This window comes from Maniola hyperantus, chromosome 7 (genome assembly GCF_902806685.2).
Source record: "Maniola hyperantus chromosome 7, iAphHyp1.2, whole genome shotgun sequence".
Classification (NCBI taxonomy): Eukaryota; Metazoa; Arthropoda; class Insecta; order Lepidoptera; family Nymphalidae; genus Maniola; species Maniola hyperantus.
This window is the reverse complement of record NC_048542.1, coordinates 12,499,590-12,526,287: the sequence shown is the minus strand read 5'-3', so window position 1 is coordinate 12,526,287 and position 26,698 is coordinate 12,499,590. Positions and strand designations below refer to the sequence as shown.

The 26,698-nt window shown below is 37.9% G+C and overlaps 1 protein-coding gene across 1 annotated transcript; it reads right to left on the bottom strand.

The window, feature by feature from the left end:
- Positions 1-11,921: 11,921 nt before the first annotated feature.
- Positions 11,922-16,881, bottom strand: LOC117983644 (odorant receptor 13a-like). Its single transcript, XM_034970258.2, has 7 exons — positions 16,353-16,881; positions 15,626-15,721; positions 14,727-14,919; positions 13,695-13,797; positions 13,289-13,390; positions 12,363-12,515; positions 11,922-12,010 (listed from the first exon to the last, which is right to left on the bottom strand). Exons 1-7 carry the CDS (start codon positions 16,879-16,881, stop codon positions 11,954-11,956), a joined length of 1,233 nt encoding a protein of 410 aa, XP_034826149.1. The 3' UTR covers positions 11,922-11,953.
- Between the last annotated feature and the right edge of the window lie 9,817 nt (positions 16,882-26,698).

Sequence of the window (26,698 nt, the reverse complement as noted above, 5' to 3'; positions counted from 1 at the left end):
TAAGCTCCTTTAATGAGCTGAATTTCCGAGAGAAAAGTAATTGTCTAGCAAAGTTTACCTATATGAAGCAGTACCATAGTTTTATTGCTAGTTAGATAGAAATATTATGGAGATGGAATCAACAACAAATCCTCCGACACCGAGATGGATCACAGAAAAGAATAAAATACTTATTTCTATTACGACAGAAATTAAAAAATTACGATACCTAATAAATCTTTTTATATAATATGTTTGTCTGTGTGTGAAGCTGTAATGTCTATTCGTTACCTACAGATTCACGTATCGTTCATGTTTCATTGAAATCTCGTACAGTTGGTCTCGGCACTTGCGGTAATGTTTTTGGTGTGTGAGTCACTTGCTCAAAAGAGGAAATTGCAATGCATGCCGGGCATTAGGGCACATAGTTCGTACAACCGATAGACGTTGGGATCCCAAGGTGCTAGAATGGCGACCTCGCACCGGAAGACGCAGCGTTGGAAGACCCCCCACTAGGTGGACGGAAGACATCAGACGAGTCGCAGGGAGCCGCTGGATCCAGGCGGCGTAAGACCGTGGCGTGTGGAAGTCCCTACAAGAGACCTATGTCCAGCAGTGGACGTCTATTGGTTGATGATGATGATGATGAATGATTTTTTATAAAATCCATACCCATTCCAGGTTAGCCTGCTTCTATTTTAGCATACTACTTAACACATTTTGTAACCGCAGACCGCGTTTTTTGTGAATTAGTAGAAGTAACCCTAGCGCATGTACCAAACTGCATCCCGGAGAAGGACATAGGCTACTTTTTATCCCGGAAAATCAAAGTTCCCACGGGATTTTTAAAAAACCTAAATCCACGCGGACGAAGTTGCGGGCATCATCTAGTTCTCTATATATGGATCAATAGGTAACTTCACTCGATGTCGATCGGGGGGTGCTGTAGCACCTTTAGTTGCCACGTCATTTATCCAGATAAGATCGCATTCCAGGGCTAACTTGTGATCCTGAAAAATAAAAGTAGGTATTTCTTTTCTTTCCGCCCATAGACCTATCAAATATAGCATGTATTACTTATTATAATATAGTAGTCAATTATCTTGAGCACTCAATAGCGCCCCAATAAATCATCCCCACAGTCATAGTGAGGGGAAAAATAACAATAGCAGTAACACTAGAGATTTATGACTTTCGCCTCACTTGTCACGGTACTGAATCATTCCTCGTTTGTATATTGGTTCGGCATTAAAAACCAACAAAGGGATTTTAAGTCAACTATTTCAAGCATAATTTTAATATAGGTAGGTACATATAAAAAGCAAAAGCTGACCAAAATCGATAGCTCACCTCCGAAACCGCACGATAAACAAATAACCTCGCAGAAATGCGTAAGCGACGTCCGGCGCCTTATACGTACCTAGCTACCATACAAAACAAAAAGGAACGTATTTTCACGAATCGGATCGGATGAGTGCGTAACTGCCCTAACGGCGATTACGCACTGCACTTCCGTCATCCGAGTTTTATCCATCATCCGAGAGAATACCAGCGATTATCTACGACATAATGTCATAAGCTACCATACAAAACAAAAAGGAACGTATTTTCATGGACTCGGATCGGTTGAGTGCGTAGCTGCCGTAACACATATAATACACATATAAGAGTCTTTTAGAGTCTTTTAGAGTTTCACGAAAGTAACAAGCCAAACAGTAGGCGTTACTGAACTTTTATTATAACACTCTTCCACGTGCTTGCCTTTTGTTAAACTTAGCTTTATACCAGTTCGACATGCGGCTTCCTTGGGGCTTAGAGAAGTTTAGCGTTTGCGAAGTAAGCTTCGTTCCTCCTCGCATACTCGCGCTATATCGGTAGGTCAGAATTTGTTGCGAACTACTTCGAATTTAATCCGAGAGATAACTCTAACAAGCAATATTGGTATAATCCATATTAATACCAGTTGTTCATCCTGAACTTAGACCTCGTATAGAAACTTGTTTGCTAACGCCCGGCATGCGTTGGAATGCCTCTGGTATGCCGCTTATTGTACGATGATGATACTACGTCAGAAACCTTCACGCAAGTGCCAACAATAACTGTGTACTTAACTTTATGCACGAGACCGATGTATCTCCATGATTCGCCAATCATTTTATGCACTTTTTAATTTTATTTAATTGCCTTCTGGCTTAATTTTTTATTTACTTAATAATAGTTATAGTCTAGGCTAGTCTATAAACGATTTTTTGAAGATAGTATTAAATTAAACATTTGAAATCTATATTAAAAATAAACATGAAGGTAGGTGGGTATTATCTGTCTGCCTGTTAGCTTTTCACGGACCATTTGTTTAATTGAATTTGACATAATTTGGTACAGAGATAGCTTGCATCCTGGAGACGGGCAAACGAAGGCTACGTTTTATCCCGAAAAATCAAAAAGTTTCCACGGGATTAAAAAAAAACTAAGTCCACGAAAAATTGCGGGCACCATCTAGTATACTATAAGTATAAATAAATAATGAAATCAAAGGGTTCCCACGGGATTTAAAAAACGAAATCCACGCAAAGTTGCGGGCATCATCTAGTATGGGTATAGTAAATTAATACTGCTGATTCTGTTAGCGAAAATAATGCTAAAGTTCCGTGGATGCTGATGCTGATGCTTGCCACAATTCTTTCGAACTGACTGATACTACATAATATAATATAAAAGTAGGTAGGTACTATCTGATACCCAGCTGAATTCGATTTTTTTTTTCATCTGATATTTTTAAGGGGCTTTTACAGATAGTCTGTATAGAATTCGATTATTCCTGTAAGGCCGATCCTGACGTCTAAAACGATCGTGTCGTGACCGTCTGTGGTCGTGACCGCATACGTCAAGTTAACATCAGCTCTCGGCCTATTAATCAAGCCAATTTATTCCGCGTTTGTTGTTTTTTTACTGTGCGAGATATTTTTATTAATTACGATATTGTATTTTCAGACACAATATTTCCGAAAATTTTAAAATAATATTTTCACAGTAATAATAATTCAAGGTAAAATCCAAAACATGAATTAATTATTTTAATTATAATAGGTAAACGGTGAGTGTAAATGCTTTAATTAAAGGGAGATTTTATTTTATCTTTTTACCTATAACAATTTGGGTGCTTAATAAAAATGGACATTACTTTATTTATGTATAAAAAATCAATGTTAATCAATGTTCACGATATGCTGTTCATTCGATTGAGCTGAAACTTGGTAAAGTAGTTTTAGGAACTTTCATGAAGGTTTTTGATAGAGGATCGTCAACCTAAAATCGGTAGAGAAGACGTATTGCAACGTATCCCGGACATTAGCTAGTAAATTAGCCATTTATAAGACACCACTGCGTTATGGAGGTCCTCAGTAAGAGTGGAGCCACACGATGCGTTGCGTTGGCGGTGCGGTGCCTGAGCGGTACCGATGCGTCATCATACATAGAAATTGCTGTACCATGCCACACGATGCGTTACTCGACTTGGAACTAGAGAGATGAGACGGGGAGGGATGGTGCGTTGCAACACCTTACTTTTCTGAAGGCGCAACGCAGTGCCCGTGTAGCACTCAATACTCAAATCCACAGCAGTGCGGCGCCGCAACGCACCGGGAACGCATTATTGGGTACCACACGCGCACTGCGTTGCAGCTCCGGCAGAAAGTTTCGCGTAACGCAGCATCCCTCTCCGCCTCGTTTCTCAGATCGCAAGTTCGATGCGCGTGCGGTACAGCGCGGCGCCGCACGACGTCATAATGCATCGTGTAGCATAGTACAGCGATTTCTATGTAAGATAACGCAGCGGTACCGCTCAGACGCCGCACCGCCAATTCAACGCATCGTGTGGCTTCACTCTTACTGATAGATAGATTGGCCTTAGTGACGTCAGAAACTATCCTATACCCTAGCACATTCCACTGTAAATAGCCACCCAAACACCGAAGTGCTCGCTAATTCCTAATTACCATTCATAGGTCTATAAAAAGATCGTTTGCAATCGAGAAAGCGGCCTTCTGCCTAGGAAACGGTTTCCTTTTTCAAATACGTCACGGAAAATTATTCGCTGTAAAGTAAAATTCCCGTTACTATCACGATGCTTATCAAGACTAATATTCCTTTTTTCCATTCCAACTAAGCGTAAAGTTTGTGCTAGGAGCAGGTACCTACGACAATAGTGCAACGGGTGGGGGTTAAACCGCCGACTCCACACTGTCGCGCGTCGTCGCTGCGCGCTGCAATGCAATCACATCAAGTGGTAAGGGATGATATGTAGCATGGCGGCGCGCGCCTACTTAGAATGCCTATTCAGTCCTCTTTTGGAGGTACCAATATTATAACTAGCGGGGAAAACAGAGTCCTGAAGAACATTCTACATTCTAGCAATGCGTATTAGAAACGAGGAAACGAATCGCTTTGTAATAATTGAACTTCGACTTATGTAGGTCCAATAGAAAAATGGTGAGAAGGGAACTAGGTCAAATATTTTCTTATTACACACACCGAAATATATCCTGTAGAATACCGACAGACTGACAACTTTGTGCCGATAATGTTCTAAACTTTGAAGCTTAGAATAAGAATAATGGTTCCATGTATTACAATCGTACAAGCGTCCGTACTTATTCTATACTAGCTTATGCTTGCGACTTCATCCGCGTGGACTACACAATTTTCAAAACCCCATTTCAGCCCCTTAGGGGTTAATGTTCAAAACTCTTTCTTAGCGGATGCCTACGTCATAATAGCTATCTGCATGCCAAATTTCAGCCCAATCCGTCCAGTAGTTTAAACTGTGCGTTGATAGATCAGTCAGTCAGTCACCTTTTTCTTTTACATATATAATATTTAGCTTGTGATGTCCAGCTGTACGGACGTCACGCATTTTGTTTATTTCAAGCTTTAGCTACAGGTTGATAAATAATAAAATCGGCCATTAACAATGGAAACAGACTCTAATAAAATGTAATTAACCTAATTGGTATAGGCTTTATTCTCTTTTCATGTCTTTATAGTGCGCTGTGCCAAGAACTGTGAGAACGGAACTTTTATAGCTACGACGGTGTTTCTATAGTTTTGTTTACATTGAATGCAAAGTGTGTGCACACAGTCGTCTATTTTGAAAGTTATTTTTCTGGCGGCATTTTTCGCCTTAAATCATAGGGCTTCTAATGGGCAGATGACACCTACCGAGTACAGTGGCGAGTCAGTGTCCTCGGCCGAGTAGGTACTCGGGTGGTATAAACAAAATATTAACGAGTGAATGGATTTGGCCGTATGGGGTCACTCACAAAAGTAAATAGGGGTAATTTTTAATGTATCCAGGCATAGGTATGTAGTCTGTCGTTGAAAATAACTTTATAAGTAGACGACCAAGCAAAAGCATAAATTTATCTCAAAGTTGTAAATTTAAATATTATTTTAACAAAACTTAATCATCCTGCAGGCACAGAATACTAACTACTTGAATTGCAGGGTTGAATTTCATAATATCTCATTGCTACGAAGCTAAAGGAACAAAAGTCAACCCACTTGAGAGGAAACCCCAAATTTAGTATTTCTTCAACTAAAACTTCAATGACCTTCTTATTTTGTTACAGCAACAAAATTCTCACCACTGGAACTCACTCGAAACTCGAAGATAATCTTTATGTAGGTATAGTTTTTTCATTTCACAAAGTTGAGTGACTCATGCTTGTGTTTAAGTCGTATCGGTATAGGTAAGTAAGGTACACTAAATATATGCATTTGCGAGCGCTTGTTAGCAACTGCATGTTCCGATATGCACGCACAGTTACGCAATGCCCATGTAAAGGACGTAACCACAAGTAAAGTTCACTCGTCTTCGTGAATTGCAAGAACTACTAGAGACACGTTCAGACACAAAAAGAAAATACTAATCACCCTGTTTTGCATTTTCTTTAAGCTACACGGTATTTAATGCTACGTGGTTACAACAAAAAGTCACTTATCTTATGCGTGTGTTTTTGAAAGCACATACCTAATCACAATTTATAGGTTTTGTATTGTTATGTAAATTCTGATGAAGATATTTTGAAGACTGAGAGTAGCACAGGTTACCTACTCGCATTACGTGCGATAGTACTTTAACTGACCGTAGACTTTTTAAACATTAACATATAACTTAATAATCGTTTACTTCCATACAAATATGCGAATAATAATGCGAAAGTGTGTCAGTCTGTCTGTCTTTTCATGGTCAATGTTTTTAACTGATTTTGACGAAATTACTACATACAGAGATAGCTTGCATCTCGGAGCCGTACATAGACTACTTTTTATCCGGGAAAATCAAAGAGTTCCCACGAGATTTTTAAAAACATAATTCCACGCTGACGAAGTCGCGTTCATCATCTAGTCAATTATAATAATTATTATTTAATTTATTTACTATCAAATGTTGTTATTGTGCGCTAAAAAATCCACACTATGAAATGTAGTTTTATATTTTTGTGAGTTTCCATAGTATTTAAGATTCGAGCGGCCAACAACTTGATAAATTACATTACAGTATGACAGCTCGACTGAATGGGGCCAAGACAAGAATCACTACTGGCTGACCTGCTTTACAGCTTTTCTTGCTATACTAATATTTCATTTACGTTTATTTAAGGGTCGCGGTCGTGTAATTTTGAAAACACTTGTATATAACTCGAAGAGTGTTGTTGGATGTAATGTGTGTACAGTGCGACAAGGCTACCTTGGCGCGTGGCGAAAATCGCAACTAACGTTGCCGTCAAGTGTCTCCTTTGTTCTTGTTTGAAGTCTAAGTCTAAGTCTATGTCTTTGTTCTCCAACAGCGCCCCCCTGTCAATATGTCATTCAACTGCCAAGAGAGCCTTGTACTGCACGTGTTGCTTGCTTCTCCTGCAAGTTTAGTAGTCGCAGAGCTAGAAGTGGCAGGTATAGTTCGCGACAGGTCGAGGTGGTAATCGGGATATGAGGCGGGAAGACGCAGGCACGCGCACTTCACCCGCACTCGCCCGCACCCGGGTTAGTGCGGGGAATGTGTGGGTGTGCGGGGCGTCCCCACCATGATTGCCATCTCGAGCTGCCGCGTACCTTTTATACCTACATATCGCATGATGCAATTTAGTCCGTTTTAGCGTATTCTACACGAAACTTTTAAACTATTATACTTATACTTTTGAATTATTATACTTATAATACTATTTGTACGTTTTGTATATAAAATGCGTTGCGCGCACGTCTTGCGGCTTTTACGCCCTACGCCCGTGGCCTCCCACCAAATCGGACCAGACCAGAGTCAATTTAGAAATAATAAATTCCCAGATTGCTCCTGCCGGGAGTCGAACCAGGTACCTCCCTCTTAGATATTTAAAGACCACAGCGTTAACAACTACACCAGTGAGGGGTATCTCGGGTGAGATCTATAGAGCGCACTCTGACTTTGCGACAGAGTTAAAACGAGACAGTTGTATCTCTCATATACGAGAAGTGTCTCATTTCAACTCAATCTTAAAGCTGAGCAAAGTCAAAGTGCGCTCGATCTCAGCCTCAAATTAGAGTTTATTTACACAGTTTCACATAAAACATCTATTCCAACGAACAAAAAGCTCAACAGCTTTAGACTAGAGTACAATAACATCTCGAGATTCATCCAGCAGTTGACGTGCACTCCAACAATAAGTAGCGCGTTCAGTTTTTCCCAACGCAATATGCGGTTGGAGAGCCCTCGCCGCCTTTACAAACGACTGGGAACCAGGGCAGAATGCAGATAGTCATTATCTGCATTTATTAGTGTTTCCTGTCAATTATAATCCGGGTATCATTAAAACAAGAGTGAATAGGCACCTTCTAGGCAAACGCGTCCCATCTTAGGCCACATCATCACTTCCCATCAGGTGTGATCGTGGTCAAGCGTGCGCCTATAACGAATAAAAAAAATATCTAAAGACTGTTTTATTTAGGTACTAGCTGATGCCCGCGACTTCGAAAAAATTATAAAATTCCCAACTACCTAGGTCAAATCTAGGAATTTAGACACACTTCTCGATTAACCTGAAAACTCGTCAAGTAGAAGCCAAAGCTTTGGTTTGAGCTGATGCTCGCGACTTCGTCGGCGTGGATTTAGGTTTTTAAAAATCCTGTGGGAACTCATAAATTTTCCGGGATAAAAAGCCTATGTCCTTCCCCGGGTTGCAAGCTACCTCTGTACCAAATTTCGTCAAAATCGGTTGAACGGTTGAGCCGTGAAAAGCTAGCAGACAGACAGACAGACAGACACACTTTCACATTTATAATATTAGTATGGATTATTCAATGCATTAGGTATATTGAAATCAGAATCACTACCCATATTAGAAATGCGAAAGTGTGTTTGCTGGTTGTTTGGTTTATTGGTTTGTTGGTTTGTCCTTCAATCATGTCACAAATGGAGCAACCGATTGACCTGATTTTTTGCATGGGTATGGGTATACCTGGAGAGTGACATCTCTATCTCGGAAAATCAAACATATCCAGCAGTAGAGGCATGGTGAAAGGATAGATGAGCCGTTCAAAATTACTTGCAATCCGGGCTAAAACCCATTTGGAATTCATGGAATTCACAAGGTTGTGCTCTCAAACACTCAGAACTCAACAATATATTCCAATAAACAACAGCAAACAATGTACTCAGTACAGTTTTAAAGTATCCTACGTACAACAACTCCTCAAGCACCTATCAAATTACATTTCACTGAATACTTCATACTTCAACTGCTAGAGGGACGTCAGTTTTTCCAGTGCAATATGCGGTGAGGGTGCCCTTTTTATAGACTTTGCTGAACAAGTACATAAATCCTCATAATTTTTTCTAGAACCTTTGCCTATTCAATCACCTGCCTAGTAGGTACCTAAGTACGTAATTATATCTGAGATTTTGTTAGTGTTTAGTCCTGGAAATTTACCTGCTCGTGACGATACCCAATATCTAGTAGTAAGTAGTGGTAACAATAAATATTAATTTAGCCAGTGTTGCTGACATAATGATCCATTAGTCTACTTTCTCCTTGAAGTAATCCTAATCCTAATTCTAAAATCCTAATCCTAATTCCTAATTAATATTATAAATGTTAAAGTGTGGATGTTTGGATGTTTGGATGTTTGTTACTCAATTACGCAGAAACTACTGGACGGATTTGGCTGAAATTTGGAAAAGAGATAGATTATACCCTGGATTAACACATAGGCTACTTTTTATCCCGGAAAATCAAAGAGTTCCCGCGGGATTTTGAAAAACGTAAATCCACGCGGACAAGGTCACGGGCATCAGCTAGTGAAGTCATATTTTTTAATAGAAGAAAGAAAGAAAGAAAACTTTTATTTGATCACAATACTACAATAAACCTTAAAAGCTAATTAAGTCAATCTACTATATAATAGGATGAGTGACTTCTCCTATTATCTCAAGGATCTCTTTTAGGATTTTATTTTTTTGATAATAAACATCCTAATATACCAAACTGTCACATTACGAATATTAAGGATTAGGATTAATAGGATTAGGATGATATTTTAGAATGAAGAATCTTTTGATTCACATACTAGCTGATGCCCGCGACTTCTTTCACGTGGATTTAGGTTTTTAAAATCCCGGGAACGGGAAAAATAGCCTATGTCACTCTCCAGGTCTTTAAATATTATACCCATGCAAAAAATCACGTCAATCCGTTGCTCCGTTGCGACGTGATTGCAAACCAAGAAACAAACACACTTTCGCATTTATAATAAGGGTACTGATAAATGAAAGAAAGTTATTATTTTGATTATACTTTATGACTGGTTTATTAAATTTAAGAATAATTCCAAAAAAGGGTTCATTTATGAAGGCGTGTTAGTTTTGCTAATATTAACTCCGCCACGAACTTGCACTCAACAGCCTGGCCGCAAAATACTACGAAATACCTACCTATTAACCATTCGAATGTTAAAGGTGCAGTCTAAAAACTTTGAAGGTGAGTAAGAACGTCATAACTTTAGAACCTCTAACTCTAATAGAGTAGAGAGATATTTATCAATAAAATTCTTCATTCAACACAGGTAGGAACACCGAGGAGAAATCCAGGGTAGGAACGATCAGCGACTGTGAAGTATGGATCATCGTGGCTTTGGCAAATAATTACAGTAACAAAGGTGTATAAAATTTTTCGTCAAAGTATAAAGTCTAATTTTTTCATATTTTCTTCGGAAAAGTATCAGAAGTCTCGTCATGCATTGCCAGACACTGTATCGTGGCAACTCCCCGCCAGGCACCCTTAACTTCAACAATTTATAAAAGTTTAAGGGTGTCACGGACGGAGAATGGTTTTAAACACTAAAATTGGTATTTAATACAATTATTATAATGAGGCATAAAAATAACTGTCATTTTGTATGGCACAACCGTACTTGTAAATTATGTCCATTTCAGTAGCTAAAATTAGATGTCAAGTTACAAACTTTTCTCGTAAATAACAATGGAATGCATCAGATACACATGAAGAAAAATTACTGCCTATGCAGGAATATTTCAATAATCGATTTAAAACCTTCTGTAAACGGCACACTGAGAAGACTCGTAAAACCACCTACCTATGTCATATTATGTATTAATGTTATATTTCTCCACAAGGTCCACAAAGTTGTGAAGTAACAGGCGGCCGGCAATCTTATCGAGGGAGTGAGCAATAACATAATACCTACTGGCGTCGCTGAGCCAAAAACAATGAGAGGTTAGTTGGGCTCTTACGGGCATATTGCAGTCTTCGCTTGCATATTGCGCGCTACTTAGAGCATCGGCTTTTGTTGCAGAACATCTTGCTTGCAATTTCGCTTTTTAAGTATTTAAGCGTTGATCCCACAACCAACGGTCTAGACTCTAGTAGTCTCTAGGCCCTTGTGCAACTGTTCAAGTTAACGTGAGTTAAACATTAAACTATAGACGTGAGCGTAGAACTAAATCTATTTTTTTGAATTAGACATTTCCATTCAGATATGGCAAACGTAACTCAAGTATCACGTTTTTGTGATTGGAGTATTACGTGCCACACGAGTACTGCGTTGCTGCTTCGGCAAAAAGTATGGCGTTGCAACGCATCACCTCTCCCCTCCTAGTCTCTCTTGTCCCAAGTACGACGTCGTAACGCATCGTGTGGCATGGTACAGAAATTTTTATGTGTGATGACGCAACGCATCGTGTGGCTTCACAAAAACGAACGCAAAAAGACACGTCAATTTTCATCGTCTTTTCTCTTTAGGTTTATGGAGATAGAGGTACTATGTAAAACTTTAGATCGATATAGATATGTGAAATGTCGATTCACTTCAACTCTGTGTCAATGTGAATGGATCCTAAGACCCTGAGGGGTCATCAAGTTAACGAAATCGCGTCGTTAATTTGTGCATTATGTCATAAAAGGTAATTAAAAAATCCCCGGTTTAATTTAAAACCATTTGCCCGCCGGTTATTAATTAAGGGATTATTACGAAATTCGGACATTACTCGGTTTTATTATTGCCTCGATGAAAATAATTATTTCGCATTTTCTGTAATTCTACAAACAGCATAATTACTACTACAGAATTAATGATTTTCAGTTTTTTCGAGATATAATGGATGAAATTACATCTACCTACCTTTTGGTGGAGGAGTGTGTGGTTCAAATGTATATTTTTTAAATAAGTACATACAAAATTCGTTTATTGGAGTTTTTATTTTTATTTAGGTAGGCCTTTCTTCTCTAAGTAAACGTAAAGATTTTGTGCTAAGGATAAGTACAAAAATAGTAAAATAATTGGAATGGTATGCCTAATTATTATTATGAAGTCTAAAGTAAAAAAGACAAAAAATTGTGCAAATGTTTTTAATCTCATTCAATATTGTTATGTCACTATTACATATTAATGAATAATGTAATCTATATAAGATAACAATAATTATTTATTATTCATTTAAAACCGACATCACTAAAGTGAAAAATGACATCCCCGTCTTGATAAACTGCAAATAAAATAATATTACTTACCTACTTAAATTATAAAGGAGTATCTTCATAGTAAACATTAATTTTTAACCAATTGTGAACAAGTAGTTATATTATGACAGTAATTTATTTAGGAATACCTTATTATAGCACTTTATTATAATACAAATTATATGCTATTGAGGAAAGGCGAGGATTTACCTAAACTGTAAATATCTCGTAGATACACTATTGATACATTCTCTACAGATCTTATTGAAAAATGTCTTTATTCTGTATGAAATATAGTCTCAATATATTGTGTTACGCCAGCAAATAAGTAACTATTCCAATAAATTACAATAAATATATTAATAAGTTGAATCTCACCCAAGTAAACGTCGGCAAGGAAAGAGTGACGGAGCCAAAAATGTATATGGGCATTCTCTGACTCACCGCCATCTTGAATATTCGTACGTTCACTTTGTGCTTCGAATTGTAGATGTACCATTTCTCTGTGACTGCCTCTTCCAATTTCTCACACTAGAAAATAAAACTATATAAAAATACTACTAGTCCATACTAATATTATAAATGCGAAAGTGTCTCTGTTTGTCTGTCTATCTGTCTGACTCTCTGTCTGTCTGTCTGACACTAGCCTTTCACGGCCCATTCGTTCAACCAATTTTGCCAAAATTTGGTACAGATATATCTTGCTTACCGGGGAAGGACATAGGCTTTTTTTTATCAAAGAGTTCCCACGGGATTTTAAAGAGCCTAAATCGACGCGGACAAAGTCGTGGGCATCATCTAGTACTAGATAAAAATATACATAGTGTTACCAATATCTTGTCAGCTTATCAGCTGGTAGGTCTGTCGAATGGTGCATTTAACCGTTTCCGGCGTGCCGGCCGAACCGGTGGCATGTGTAGGTCCACCGGAAGATGTTGGTAAAGTGCTCTACATACTAAAGCCGCCAGCACACCGGACTTACTTTGAAACAATAATGCCGACGGGTGGTGTCTGCGCATGTTACCCGGCGACATGCCGCTGCAGCGGATTGCATTCCGTTCGCTCAGTTACCCGGCCTATATCGGCGAGTATCACAAACTATAAACAAAACATGCCGCAGATATCGCTGCTTACATGGCACCGGAAAAGCTATTTCAGGTTGCAACGTTCTGAAAAAGCCCAGCTATTCCGCCGGCCTGCTGAAGCGGCAGCTTTGGTGTGTAGAGCGCAGTGATGTGGTTCTAGTATCATAACTCTATGGTAGAGCACTTAACACTAATTTTGTTCAGCCTTTTGAATCTTACCTCGTCATCAACTTTCTGGCCCAGAAAACAAAACATTAGCACCACCAGTGTGTAGCAGAACTCGTGGACGCAGTACTTCATGACATCAAGAGACATTCTATCCTTCAAAAGTTAGCACAATTTTATTTACTTTATTTACAGGTTATATCTGCGACAGGTTGAGATGGCAATCGGGGTATGAGGCGGGGAGACGTCGCATACACGTCACCCGCGCTGGCCCGCACCGGGATAGCGTGGGGGCTGTGTGGGTGTGCGGGCTGTGCGGGTGTGCGGGGCGTTCCCTCTCCGATTGCCATCTTGACCTGTCGCGTGCTATATGTTTGGATTGGTTTGGATAATTTTATTTTTTATACATGTTTTATTGCGTGTTAAAAGTGTGGGTTAGCTTAGCTATGTAGGCACTTACCGAAATTGCGATTTTCACTGAGCACACGCATACAAGCATTGAAGCTACCAATATCAATGTTAGATAAAATGGCTGCGTTATTTTGTTCAATCTATTTGCAAACCTAAAAGTTGATAAAATCATTTAAAAATATAATGAAAAAACATTATTATTTACGAGAGATTATAATAGTCGACCATAGGTAAAACATGCCCATATCATACGAATACTATGACTACGAAAAGAAACGATACTCACCTATCCCCCGCCAATTCATCGTCGCCTGCAACGTAATGGCAACAAAATCGATTGCAATAATTTTTACTACGGGGTATATTTTGACCAAATATACTTTAAAATCCTGCAAGTTTGAACACCTAGTTGAATGACCGCATGCACCAGCTGATTCGAGCCCCGCAAGCGGAAGCGCGCTCGTTCGACACCATGCCGTCCCGTTCGTCTGTGAAGACGCTTGCTTGGGGTGACCATGTTTTTGCGGGACAACGACTCAATACAAAAAGCTTATAACTTCGTAAGTTTTCATTAAATATCGTTGAAATTTTGTATATGTAGTCTTTATGTAAATATATTCGACACGTGTTTCGGTTTTTGCGTATACAGAGACTAACGTTGTATAACGTTACCAAATAATTTTAAATACATATCAAAAATTGCGTAACCGGCAGGAATCGAACCTGCATCTTCTGGGTTCGCGCCCGATGGCTGGACCAACTCGGTCACGGTTTCGCTTACCGCCAGTGACGAAATTCGTGATACGTATGTTCTCTCAGTCCTAGAAGATGCAGGTTCGATTCCTGCCGGTTACGCAATTTTTGATATGTATTTAAAATTATTTGGTAATTTCCTTGAAGTGTAGGTAAAACACTAAAAAATAATAAAAAATGTTGTATAACGTTGTTCTTTTCCCGCTCGATTAGCTTCGCCCAGACCTCATCCCTACCCTTACTCACGCACACACAAGTAGTATGCGGACAGACTGGTCCCCGGTAGTAGGTATAGAATATCGGGACTGTGCCAATATTTTGTACCTACCTTTTGAGTTTCACGTAATGGTCTACACACTGTGATAGTATCAAGGTGCACCCGGGCTGCCATAAATCTTTTTTTTCTTGTACCAGTTCTTCTACTAATTCGTCCAAATGCAATAATATGAAGGTAAGAATTCTTAACTGGCGAATGACCTGACCAACTAGCAAAATTATCATTGATTGCAAGCCAGGATAAGCTGTGAATACAATATCAATGTATTAATATCAAAAACGGAAGTCTGTCTTTTTGCCGTCTGGCTCCGTATGGCCCCACCGCTTAGTCAATTTTGACTCATGCAGAGATATATTATTTACTACTAGATAGCTTTTCTTAAATATTTGTTATCCCCAAAAATTAGGTTTGTATAAAATCCCGTGCGAACTCTTTAATATTTTTAAATTCTAGAACAAAAAGCAGCCTATGTCTATCCACGGGATGCAAGTTATCTCTGTGCCAAATTTCGTCAAAATTAGTTAAGCAGATGGGAAAAGTTAGCAGACATACAGACAGACAGACACACTTTCGCAATTATAATATTAAGTAAATATAGATACTCAAGCTGTGCCTAGTGGTTAGGACGTCCGCCTTCTAGTCGGAGGTCAGGGGTTCGATCCCGGGCACCTCTAACTTTTCGGAGTTATGTGCGTTTTAAGAAATTATTATCACTCGCTTTAACGGTGAAGGAAAACATCGTGAGGAAACCTGCATGCCTGAGAGTTCTCCATAATGTTCTCAAAGGTGTGTGAAGTCTACCAATCCGCACATGGCCAGCGTGGTAGACTATGGCCAAACTCTTTTCACTCTGAGAGGAGACCCGTGCTCTGTAGTGAGCCGGTGATGGGTTGATCATGATGATGATGACTGTATGAGTAAGTTAAAATGTTTGTGAAATTCCAGCTTACCGACACAGCACAAGTAGCCGGCGTATGCGTGGAACATAAACGAGGCAACGTATACGGTAAAGTTCTCCAGCCCCCAAGGAAACCACATGTCGAAAGCTGGAATAAAGTTAAACTTGAACAAAAGCTAAACAAACGGATATGTGTTTTAGTTTACCTCGCATGCGATTTAGGTATTACACACTCAATAGTCATTTAAAACTATTTTTGTTTTAATCCTGTTACGAACCATTTCACAGGTAACATGGATTTGGGTTTCTTCGTCCGAAAATTCGATACTTCGCGCGTTCTTTTTTCGAAAATAATGACAATATTTCCATGCATGTTTAAGAAAAATAATATTTTTACCAAATCAGTACCCTTATTATCAGTACCCTTTTTATAAATCAGTACCCTTATTATAAATGCGAAAGTGCGTTTGTTTGTTGGTATATTGGTTTGTCCATCAATCACGTCGCAACGGTGCAACGGATTGACTTGATTTTTTGCATGGGTATAGATAAAGTGAGAGTGACATAGGCTACATTTTATCCCGGAAAATCAAAGAGTTCCCACGGGATTTAAAAAAAACCTAATTCGCGGGCATCAGCTAGTGAAAAATAATTTAAAAGTAGCTATAATGCTCGTTTCTATAGTACTTGACAGGTCGAGCTGATAATCGGGGTGGGGACCCCCCACCTCATACCCCGATTGTCAACTCGACATGTCGCGTACCTACTGTAGATCTTACCTAACAACCGCAACGACTTGTCGTTACTAAGGCTCATGCGATATATCGGGCTACATAAATACAAGGTTGCACTAAACCAAACTGAAGCAACATAAGATCTCAATAGAAGAGTTGTTAGCTGGAGCAGTTTCTCATGGGAGCTAATCACTAACTCCTTTAACTCCCGTAACCTCCCTCGTCTCACTTGCATTTTGCAAACATGCTGTATCAGTGGCATTTCGAGCATAAGATCCACGAAGACAATCTCTTCCAAAAATGCGAAAAACTTCTTTCGGAAAAGTAAACAGATTGTAAGGGATATGAACATTATCACCCCCGTTATCCAGATACTAGCACCTTGGATACATAGCAAAATGTCGGATGCGTTAGATAGAACAAAAACACTTGTGAAGACGAAAGTAAGCAATCCAACGAAAACGTTGATATATTGAAGGACCAGCCATTTCTTGGAATTCTGGTTCCTTTTGTCAAAAATTGTTATTCCTCCAAATAGTAGGACTCGATTGAAGATAGTAACAAATTCGTCCATGGTGGTATATGATATTAAGTGAGTGGTGAAACGCACCAGCTTTTTACTATGGGATTTCATTCTGTACAATCACACATAAAAGTGCTAAACGGCCATTGAAAATATATTATTTATTTTTTTGTTAATCGCAAATAGATACAGAAAAATTATGTATAAAAAAAAGAAGTAGATAAAATTATACCACATAGGTAAGTATCTAAAGTGAAGACTTATAAAACTACGACACATGGTTCTCATTTTGTAGAGTGCTATCTCTTCTATTCTCACGCGTTTTTATCTTCTGTCTTACTAATTACCGAGGACAAATTATCATCATCATCATTAGACGTCCACAGCTGGACATAGATGTCTTATAGGGACTTCCACAGTCCACACGCCATGGTCAAGCGCCGCCTGAATCTAATGGCTTCATGCGATTCGTTTGATGTCGCCTGTCCACCTAGTGGGAGGTCTCCCAACGCTGTGCTTTCTGGTGCAATGTCGCCATTCTATAGGAATGGAGACACCTTATACCCTGAGTATATAACACATCCAATCTAATCCAAACCAATCCATCAGCCTGTTTGCTGCTGGACATAGGCTTTTCCAAGAGCGCGCCACCAAACACGGTCCTCCGGCTTCCTCTTCCATCTTCTCCCCACCACCTTCTTCAGGTCATCGGTCCAGCGGGCTGGGGGTTGTCCCACACTGCGCTTACCACTCCAGAACACGTCTGCCCCATCGCATAGACTACTGCCCATAACACATAGACTACTTTTATTCCCGAAAATCAAAAAGTTCTCGCAGGATTTTCAATAAACCACGCGGATGAAGTTGCAGGTATCATCTAGTAATTATTATCAATATTAAAATCGAATCCACGTTTCTCGAAAAAAAATTGTTCAACTGTTTCTGCATATACCTGTACCTATCATACTAATCATCTTTAAGGGTTTTCCTTCGGAAAAATTTACAAAAAGACTCGTGAGAACTTACCATGTGTTTTTTTGTACCATAATTGCGGTATTAATACAAGATTGACACCTCTTTGATATTCTTCAGCGTTTTGAGATAGACAGGGCTTATTTACGAAAGTATACCATTAATATCTTATTATACATGGATATAGCACACGTATGGTTTATTCAAAACAATAATAGCAAAGTATGACATTCGTTTGTGACGGTACACATAATCATAAAATTAATCATAAAAGCCCTATTTTTATTTGGTTGAGGTTGAGATTTTCAAGCTAGACTTCTGGTTTTTAATGCAAATAAAGACTACTCCTTATCAGCGAAATCTGTCGTAGAGCTTACTTATATTATTCTAGCTTTTGTTCACCACTTTGTCCACTTAAATTATATAATTATAATCTGTTACACTCAAGAATAATGTAGCTATATATCGGTTTAAGAATTTTCAGAATCGGATCTGTAGTTTCGGAGATTAACCCCTACATCCAAACTTACAGACTTTATCTCTTTATAATATTAATTATTATTAGTGTAGATTATGTTAATAATATTATTTATTTGTGCCGACGTCTCATGATAATTGATATAATGATCAGTGTATATTAGTTTAGTATTAATGCTAATGTATATTCTAAAATATTGTGAAAAAAAGATTACTTATTATGAAAGTTTAGTAAGCCTGTAAGTAATTACCTATAGTCCGCGACAGTTCGAGATGGCAATCGGGGTATGATTAGTAAATCAGTACAACGGTGTTGAGATTCAGAAAAGAGGCAGCTAACAACATTACCTAATCTATTGTAGAAAAATCTGTTTTTAAACAATATTGTGTTCTACTGCCATAAAATAATAATGAAAAACATGGAATGTAATTACAAAAAGGCTATAGAAATTATACCTCCAATTCAAATAATAGCCAGAGGGCATATTTGGGTAATTAATTAGAGAAAAACTCGGATCGCGTACGTACCCACTTAGTATGAAGGAAAATGTTGTTCGTAAATAATAATTAGAAAGTAGAGGCTTCGTTAATTAAAAAATAATTATTATCCGTAGTTAAAAATTGTATGAGCAGTCTCGAATAAAAGTAAATGCAAATTACGCTGTTATTCCGTTAAAATATTTACTTTACATTACATTATAGTAAACATTTAGGTATGTTGTCCCTTCCATTTAGGTATGTGGAAAAAAATTCAAAGGCCCAGACAAAATATAAATAAAATATTTTACTATTTCTATTTGAAATTAATAATATAATAATCTGAATATAAATTATTTAATTTTCATGTATTTAAGAAGTTCTTGTCTGACCTACACAAAATAAATAAACTTTGGTTTGAATTTTTAAGAATATCCAAGGGGGAGTATAGTAGCTTAATTACACCATATCAACATTCAAAGGAAAATGATAGAAAATCCAGGCAAGTGAGGCGAAAGTCATAAATCTCTAGTACTATTGGTATTGTTATTTTTCCCCTCACTGTGTGTGGAGATGATATATTGTGCGTGCCGCTATTGAGTGCTGGATAATTGACTACGCTCAATCTAAATATCACATAGCTAGATAGGAGAACACTGGAACCAAGCAGTATAGAAAAAGCTTAAATTCAAAACCAAAAAAGTCATCATTATCTCAAAATACAGGATGTGACCAGAACGCTAGCAAAACCGAAGACATGTGATAGTACTGATGATTACTGATATGATACCACAATTTTTTTTTGTAAAAGTTCACAATATATTGCAAATAAAACATCTGACTGACGCTAGAGGTCAACTAATGTTACGTAAATAGGCCACTCGGAGTCAATCCTGCGTCGTAGGTGGGGAAAATACTAAATCACTAAAACTACAAAATGAGGCAAATGGTTATTGGTATTGGATTGTGTTTAGATAATATAACATTAACGCTGTTTTTGCTAGCGTTCTGGCTACACCCTGTAGTATGTAGGTAAAACATCGTGACGAAAATTCCATGCCTGAGAGTTCTCCATAATGTTCTCAAAGGTGTATACTTACTTAAAGTCTGCCAATCTGCACTTGGCCAGCATAGTCTATTGCCAAAACTCTTCGCATTTTGAGAGAAGACCCAGTTTTCATAGTGGGCTAGCGATGGTGGATTGAAATGATGACGAAATGCAGAAAGCAGAATTTAGAACTTTATATTCGGTGGTTGGAGTTTCTCTACTTAATAAAATCAGAAATGAGGAGATCCGTAGGAAAACTAGAGTAACCGACATAGCTCAACGGGTTGCGAAGCTGAAGTGGCAATGGGCAGGGCACATACAACCGTACAACCGATAGACGTTGGGGTCCCAAGGTGCTGGAATGGCTACCTCGCACAGGAATACGCCGCGTTGGAAGACCCCCCACTTGGTGGACGGACGACATCAGACGAGTCGCAGGGAGCCGCTGGATTCAGGCGGCGCAAAACCGTGGCGTTTGGAAGTCCCTACGAGAGACATGTCCAGCAGGGGACGTCTATTGGTTGATGATGATGATGATGATGATGATGATAATGATTCGGTGGTTGATGGATCAATGCCTGAACGGGCTCAGAGGACGCTAAAATTCCCGAATTCATTCACCCCCTGTTGTGATGGCTGTACCCCGTTATAACAAAGCATACTTGGCAATCCGACAGCGCAGCGCAAATAAAAATATTACCTCCTTTCCCCAAACTATTGGTATATATTGGAGATCACACGAGGGAGGATAATACAAATGTTTTGAAAGAAAAAAGCACATTTTATTTTAACGATAATTTTTATGATTTAGTGCATTCTTCGTGCATTTTAATAAAAAAATGCAAGGACATTACTGCTTTACTTCCATCAAACCGATTCTTTTCTTTGCATAACTTTGTTCCTATGTCAATAAAACATTAAACATTAGGAATTCCCTGCTCAGCTGCTAGATTTTGGGAAAACTGCATTAATCATTATTACAATCGCAATCGTTGTGATTGGCCAAATTTATGGTATTCTTGTTGCAACAATACATTGTATAGTGAGCTAGCATCAACTAGTCAGAGATGATTGCGATCGTGACATTGTAGCTGTCATTCTACCGCAATCGAGCAGCCGATCTCTCAAGATTTTCTATTGTCTTCATTTATATTATAAAGAGGAAAGATAAACTAAACTTATCGATGTTCTTAATTGACGTTTGCCTGTAGCAATCCATACTAGTGGGTATTTATTCTTTCAAGTTATTCTAAAAAAAAAAAAGCTTTTAAGAAGTTGATTATTATGGCTATCATGCTCACTCCGTTGGCGCGGGCCATTATCCGGCGCACCAGGATGCATTTCTTATGTTTTTTACATTAATTAATTACCTACCTACTTAAAATACTCAAATCCGCAATTTTTTTATTTATTTCAACATTTCTTCTGCCAGGTTATTGTAAACTTGCACTGCACAAAAAGAAATTTGAAACGATACAAAAAACAGAGCGCTTGTATCAGCTCTATAAACTTCTTTTTGTTATGTTTCTTTCGAAGTCGTGGTGCTAAGCAAACACAAACTAGACATACCGACTTAATATCACAAATGTATTGAGTGTCTTAATTTATTATCTACCATAAGTCTTTATGTACAGAAAATAGTAGGTTTGCCGTTTGTATTGTCTATCTGTATTTTATTTTGTGACCATTGTGGCTTTATTTTTAAACCACATCCTTGAAATCTATTGAATTTCAGAATATTGTGTTTTATAAGATACTACCTTATGCCCGCGACTTCATCCGCGTAAACTACACAAATTTCGAAATTTGTATAGTCCACGCGGATTCCCTATTTTACCCCCTTAGGGATTGAATTTTCAAAAATCCTTTCTTAGCGGATGTCTACGTCACAGTCTAAATTTTCAAGTCCAAATTTCAGCCTAATCTGTCCAGTAGTTTGAGCTGTGCGGTGATAGATCAGTCAGTCAGTCACCTTTTCTTTATATATTCCGTGAATGTTCCGCATTTACTTTTGATTACGGAACACTAAGGCTGAGATCCATAGAGCGCACTTTGACTTTGCTCAGACTTAAGATTGAGATAAAACGAGACAGATTTATGTGAGAGATATAGCGCTGTCTCGTTTTAACTCTGTGTTAAGTCCAAGCTAAGTCAGAGTGCGCTCTATAGATCTCACCCTAAGGCTGAGATCTATAGAGCGCACTTTTACTTTGCTCAGACTTAAGATTGAGTTAAAACGTGATAGGTTTATGTGAGAGATATAGCTTTGTCTCGTTTTAACTCTGCCTTAAATCTAAGTCAGAGTGCGCTCTATAGATTTCACCCTAAACACTTAATTAGTATGGCTAGATCGTATTATTTCATTTCACCTATTAGCCACATAAAGTGGTAGATATAAGAGAATCGTTTAATTTCCTCGCCTCTATTTGCCGGGCTGTTCAAATATTGACCGAGAGCATTGGACCGGACTATCGTTCGGACAATCGCACTTGAAACGATGGATGAGGGAGAAACCACACTTTAACGCATATCATATTTTATTTACACAGGGAACAGTAAGTTTAGTTTACTGAGTTTGTTGTGGGATCTTCTCAAACCTGGGCGCGTTTGGATCCCTCATAGTTTTAAGTACGTATTTCTTTTTAAATATTATTACCACTATATTATCATATCATCTTACAAATAAAAATTTATGACAATCAGGAAGCGTAAAATGTTACCAATTCTGAATAAATAATTTGAGTTTTTTTTAAAGTTAATTTTTCTTTAAATCACTAAAACAGTACGATAATACGTGCAACATTTTTTTTAATACAGATACATGTTAGCCCTTGACTGCAATCTCACTTGGTGGTAAGTGATGATGCAGTCTAAGATGGCAGCGGGCTAACCTGGAAGGGGTATGGCAGTTTTTATTAAACCCATGTCCCTTTGGTTTCTACACGACATGCACATACACATGCACATGCACTATGTGCAGTGCACCACCCAACCTCATGCTTCTACTTACACATGCAAGAAAAGTAAACAATGCGCACCACCATCACACTGGAAATAATATTATGATGCAAGCCCTCAAAAACGCAATTTAAGAATAACTTCACGAACTCATCAATTTTCCGGGATAAAAAGTAGTATATATCCTTCCCGGGATATAAGCTAACTCTGTACCAAATTTTATCAAAATTGGTTGAACGGTTGAGCCGTGAAAAGCTAGCAGACAGACAGACAGACAGACAGACACACTTTCGCATTTATAATATTAGTATGGATTATATATGTACTTATTATATTTTCACTCTGGCGTTCCCAGATATCCATACTACGATTTATGTCACGATGAGTTTTTTCGCAAAGTATTTATTTGTATTTTATTTGAATTTATTAACACATTCACCGAAAACCCCTAATAGCTCAATCATAAATCAATCGTTTTAAACTATTTGTGACATTATAATTGAATCCATATTTTATATTGATTTTGTTATTCTTTTTTGTATGTATATCCGTGAATGTGTGTCTCCTACCATGTTTAAAAGTAAATAGATATGGTATATCTCCCTTAAGCGCTTCTTATGTAGCATTCTGTATTGAATGAGGATTTCCTAAGATTTCGGTCCAAGAAACCCTTTGTTCTACGGGACGTGAATATGATATATTGATTCTTGTTGCTGTTAAGCTTTTTCCATTTTTCTTATTTCATTTTAAGCCTACACTTTCAATGCTGCAATCACGAATGTCGTAGTGTCGTAATCATGGTCAATGCACCTGAAAGATGACGTGATGGAGATCAGTAGCAGCAACTTTTTATCAGCATAAGTCATACCATTTTACTTATGACGTATTTCCAGTTCGAAGCATTTAAGCCAGAGCAAAGTGTGCATGCCGAAGACCGTATGTTATAATGATTTTTTACGTGGCAAGAAACGTCTTACCGTAATATACCAATTCTACAGCACCATGCACAATAGTCTCGACATAAAAATAATACTTACTACATGCTGCTTTACTGTAGCATGCCTACAGTATTACAGTATACCTTGTGGCTCCAGCATAAAATAGTGTACTGAAAATACATTCAACGCATAGGTAGGTTATAGGCACCTACTCGTGTGCTTTTATATTAGTAGATACGTAAACATTGTTGTACTTTGTAAAGAAAGGGTTACCATTACGTTATAAAACGTAATTTAATCAACAGAGTTCAGAAAGACAAGTTATGTCCAAGTTTTTGAGATCACAGTCGTTTGAATAAAATATTTTCAATAAACTTCGGAAAACGGAAAATGAATTCAAATTTGTCAAGTTTTGATAGGAGAAAATTCTTTTGAGAGATTGGACGATCTCCAGTTATTTATTGCGGAAGCTGTAAAAGGTATTTTAGCGAAAAAACATCTAATATATACTTACTAAGTACTTAAATACATACTAAAAAAATTCCAGGGTGTACCTACATATCTGTTCATAGGTTTATAGGTTTCAGCATTAATTAGCACAAAGCAACAAAAACTGGAAAGCAACAAAGTTTTTTTTTATCCCGGAAAATTAAGTAGCAATAAAATATTTTGTAGCATCAGTACTATCATCATGATTATCATCATCAACGCTCACTACTAAAGCCCATTTAGAATGAGAAGGGATGAACGATGTACTATAATTTGAGTAAGTACTTAACCAAAATCATTAAACTTTGTTCACTACTTGCTGCGTAGACCAAATTATATTATCCCTTTATAATAATAAATTAACATTCTACCTGACTCAAGAACTGGAAACATTACTTTATTAGATAGAATATAGCAATAGTTCCATAAAACTTAACGGGTAATATTTGCTTAAGTACTAGTGATGTCGCAAGTACCAGTTACATAAGATCCCTGAAATCCGTGCAAACGCTCTTAAAGTTCGTACTTTGTATGAAGGAGACTGAAAGAGGGAGGTCACGTTAATTTTGCCGTGCCACTCTCAAGAAGCATTTTCAAGCTCAGAACAAAAGTTGTGTCAGTAGGTTTGGAATGAACTCTATTGGAAAAGGTATACAATTGATTATTGCACGTAGAAATTTTGAAACCTAGCGTAATATTGGGTGACAGAAAGAATATAGAAATAAGTAGAGTCGAAGCATAAAATGCTTATATACAAAATTTTATTCTTTAGACTGATTGAATTTTTCTAAAAAATGAAATAAATATTTTTACATGAGTATTCGGATAATTATTATTTGTTTTTAATGAAATTGTATAAATCTGCATTTTCAGGTGATGGTAAATAAAGATAGACTCTAAGCTAGTCGTTCTCTGAAGGCTAATCTGAAAGGCGTTATAATATAGGAGTGTAACAAATCCATACAACTAACCGATGTAAACTTGCTGATTTGCCAGTTAATAATACCATCTGGTAACTATACGCTACTTCTTACACCAGCACAGAGCCAATTATAACTTCCCACCTTAGCCCATCTTTTAAAAAACTGACTCAGATGAGAGATTTGTAAGAAAAGTATTTATTTTGACATCTTCCTTGAATGTCAAAATAAATACTTATACTTTTCCAAATATAAAAATAGCTAGCATCGAGCAGAATTATCACCTGATGTTAGGTAATACCGCCACCCATGAACATTTGCAGCACCAGAGGATCCCTACGCGTTGCCAGCCTTTCAGGAATTTGTTGATCTGCCGCTTGAATAACCCCATGTCGAAATCTAGCAGGAACACCGACTAAGGGAGTTTATTACACAGTTTCATGTCCGTGGAAATAAAATCTTGCACAACGGGCGGTCGAAGTGCACTGCAGGCGCCCAAGTGGTGAGGGTGAAATTGCTTACAGTGGCGTGCGGTGCGGTTACAGAAAAAGAAGAGTAGAATGAAGTCAAACAACTTCTCAAAATACTTCCAATTATAGAGGCGATAAATATAATAATTATTATAATATTATTCAATTCCACAGATCTTTTGTTCCACAGTCGAGTAGTTTTATCACGCGTTTGGCAGTCGGCATGGCCGTTACATTTGCCACGGTGCAACCGAGCTCCTGAAATATGAAAATTGAATCTTGTTACTCCTGTCTTTCTTCCGCAGCAACGAATATACCCTCACTAATGAGTACTGAGCCAGGCTTTTCTCGTCCTACTGAAAAACTGAACTTTTGTACCATAATATTTAAGTTTATATTTTATTTATAGTAGTTGGTATGGTTGCCAAAAACAAAGCTACACAACTACTTATACCTACATAGGAATATTTAAACGGTTTTTTGGACTGATTGACTTTAGAGCTCAATTGACTAAACGTATATGGGTAAAGGAAATAAAGCTCTGATTATGTTTTAACCATTCACAAATAGGATTTGAAAAGATTGTGAAGACTCGAAAAATATCAGCATCTGTACCTACGGCCTAAGTATTTTATTTATAAGGACGCGTTTGCGTTGAGTGGATCTTCTTCTTCTTCAAGTGGCATCTCCTACCGGAGGTTGGCAATCGTTAAGGCTAACTGGATCTTGTTTACTGCTGCCCTAAACAGTGATGTTGTACTCATGTTAAACCACTGGCGAAGGTTCTTGAGCCAGGATATTCGTCTACGGCCAGGTCTAAGTCTGCCTTCTATCTTGTATTATAAGCTGCAGTAGATCGTATTTTGGGTTGAGTGGATAGAAGGAGGAAAATATCGGTGCTTTCACTGAAGCAAAGCCGAGCATATTGGATGAACGGATTGTACAATTCACCTATCCTCTTTACAGTGCTCTTTGCGGTAAGAGTAGCACTACTTTAGTCCAGTTTTAATTTAGTTTAGAGATTTATATTAGAATTAAAAACATTTCTTTAGAGATTCGTTGTAGTAAATGTCGTTATAAAAAGCGCAAGCGGTGCCGCAATTCAAAGATTTTGCTTCA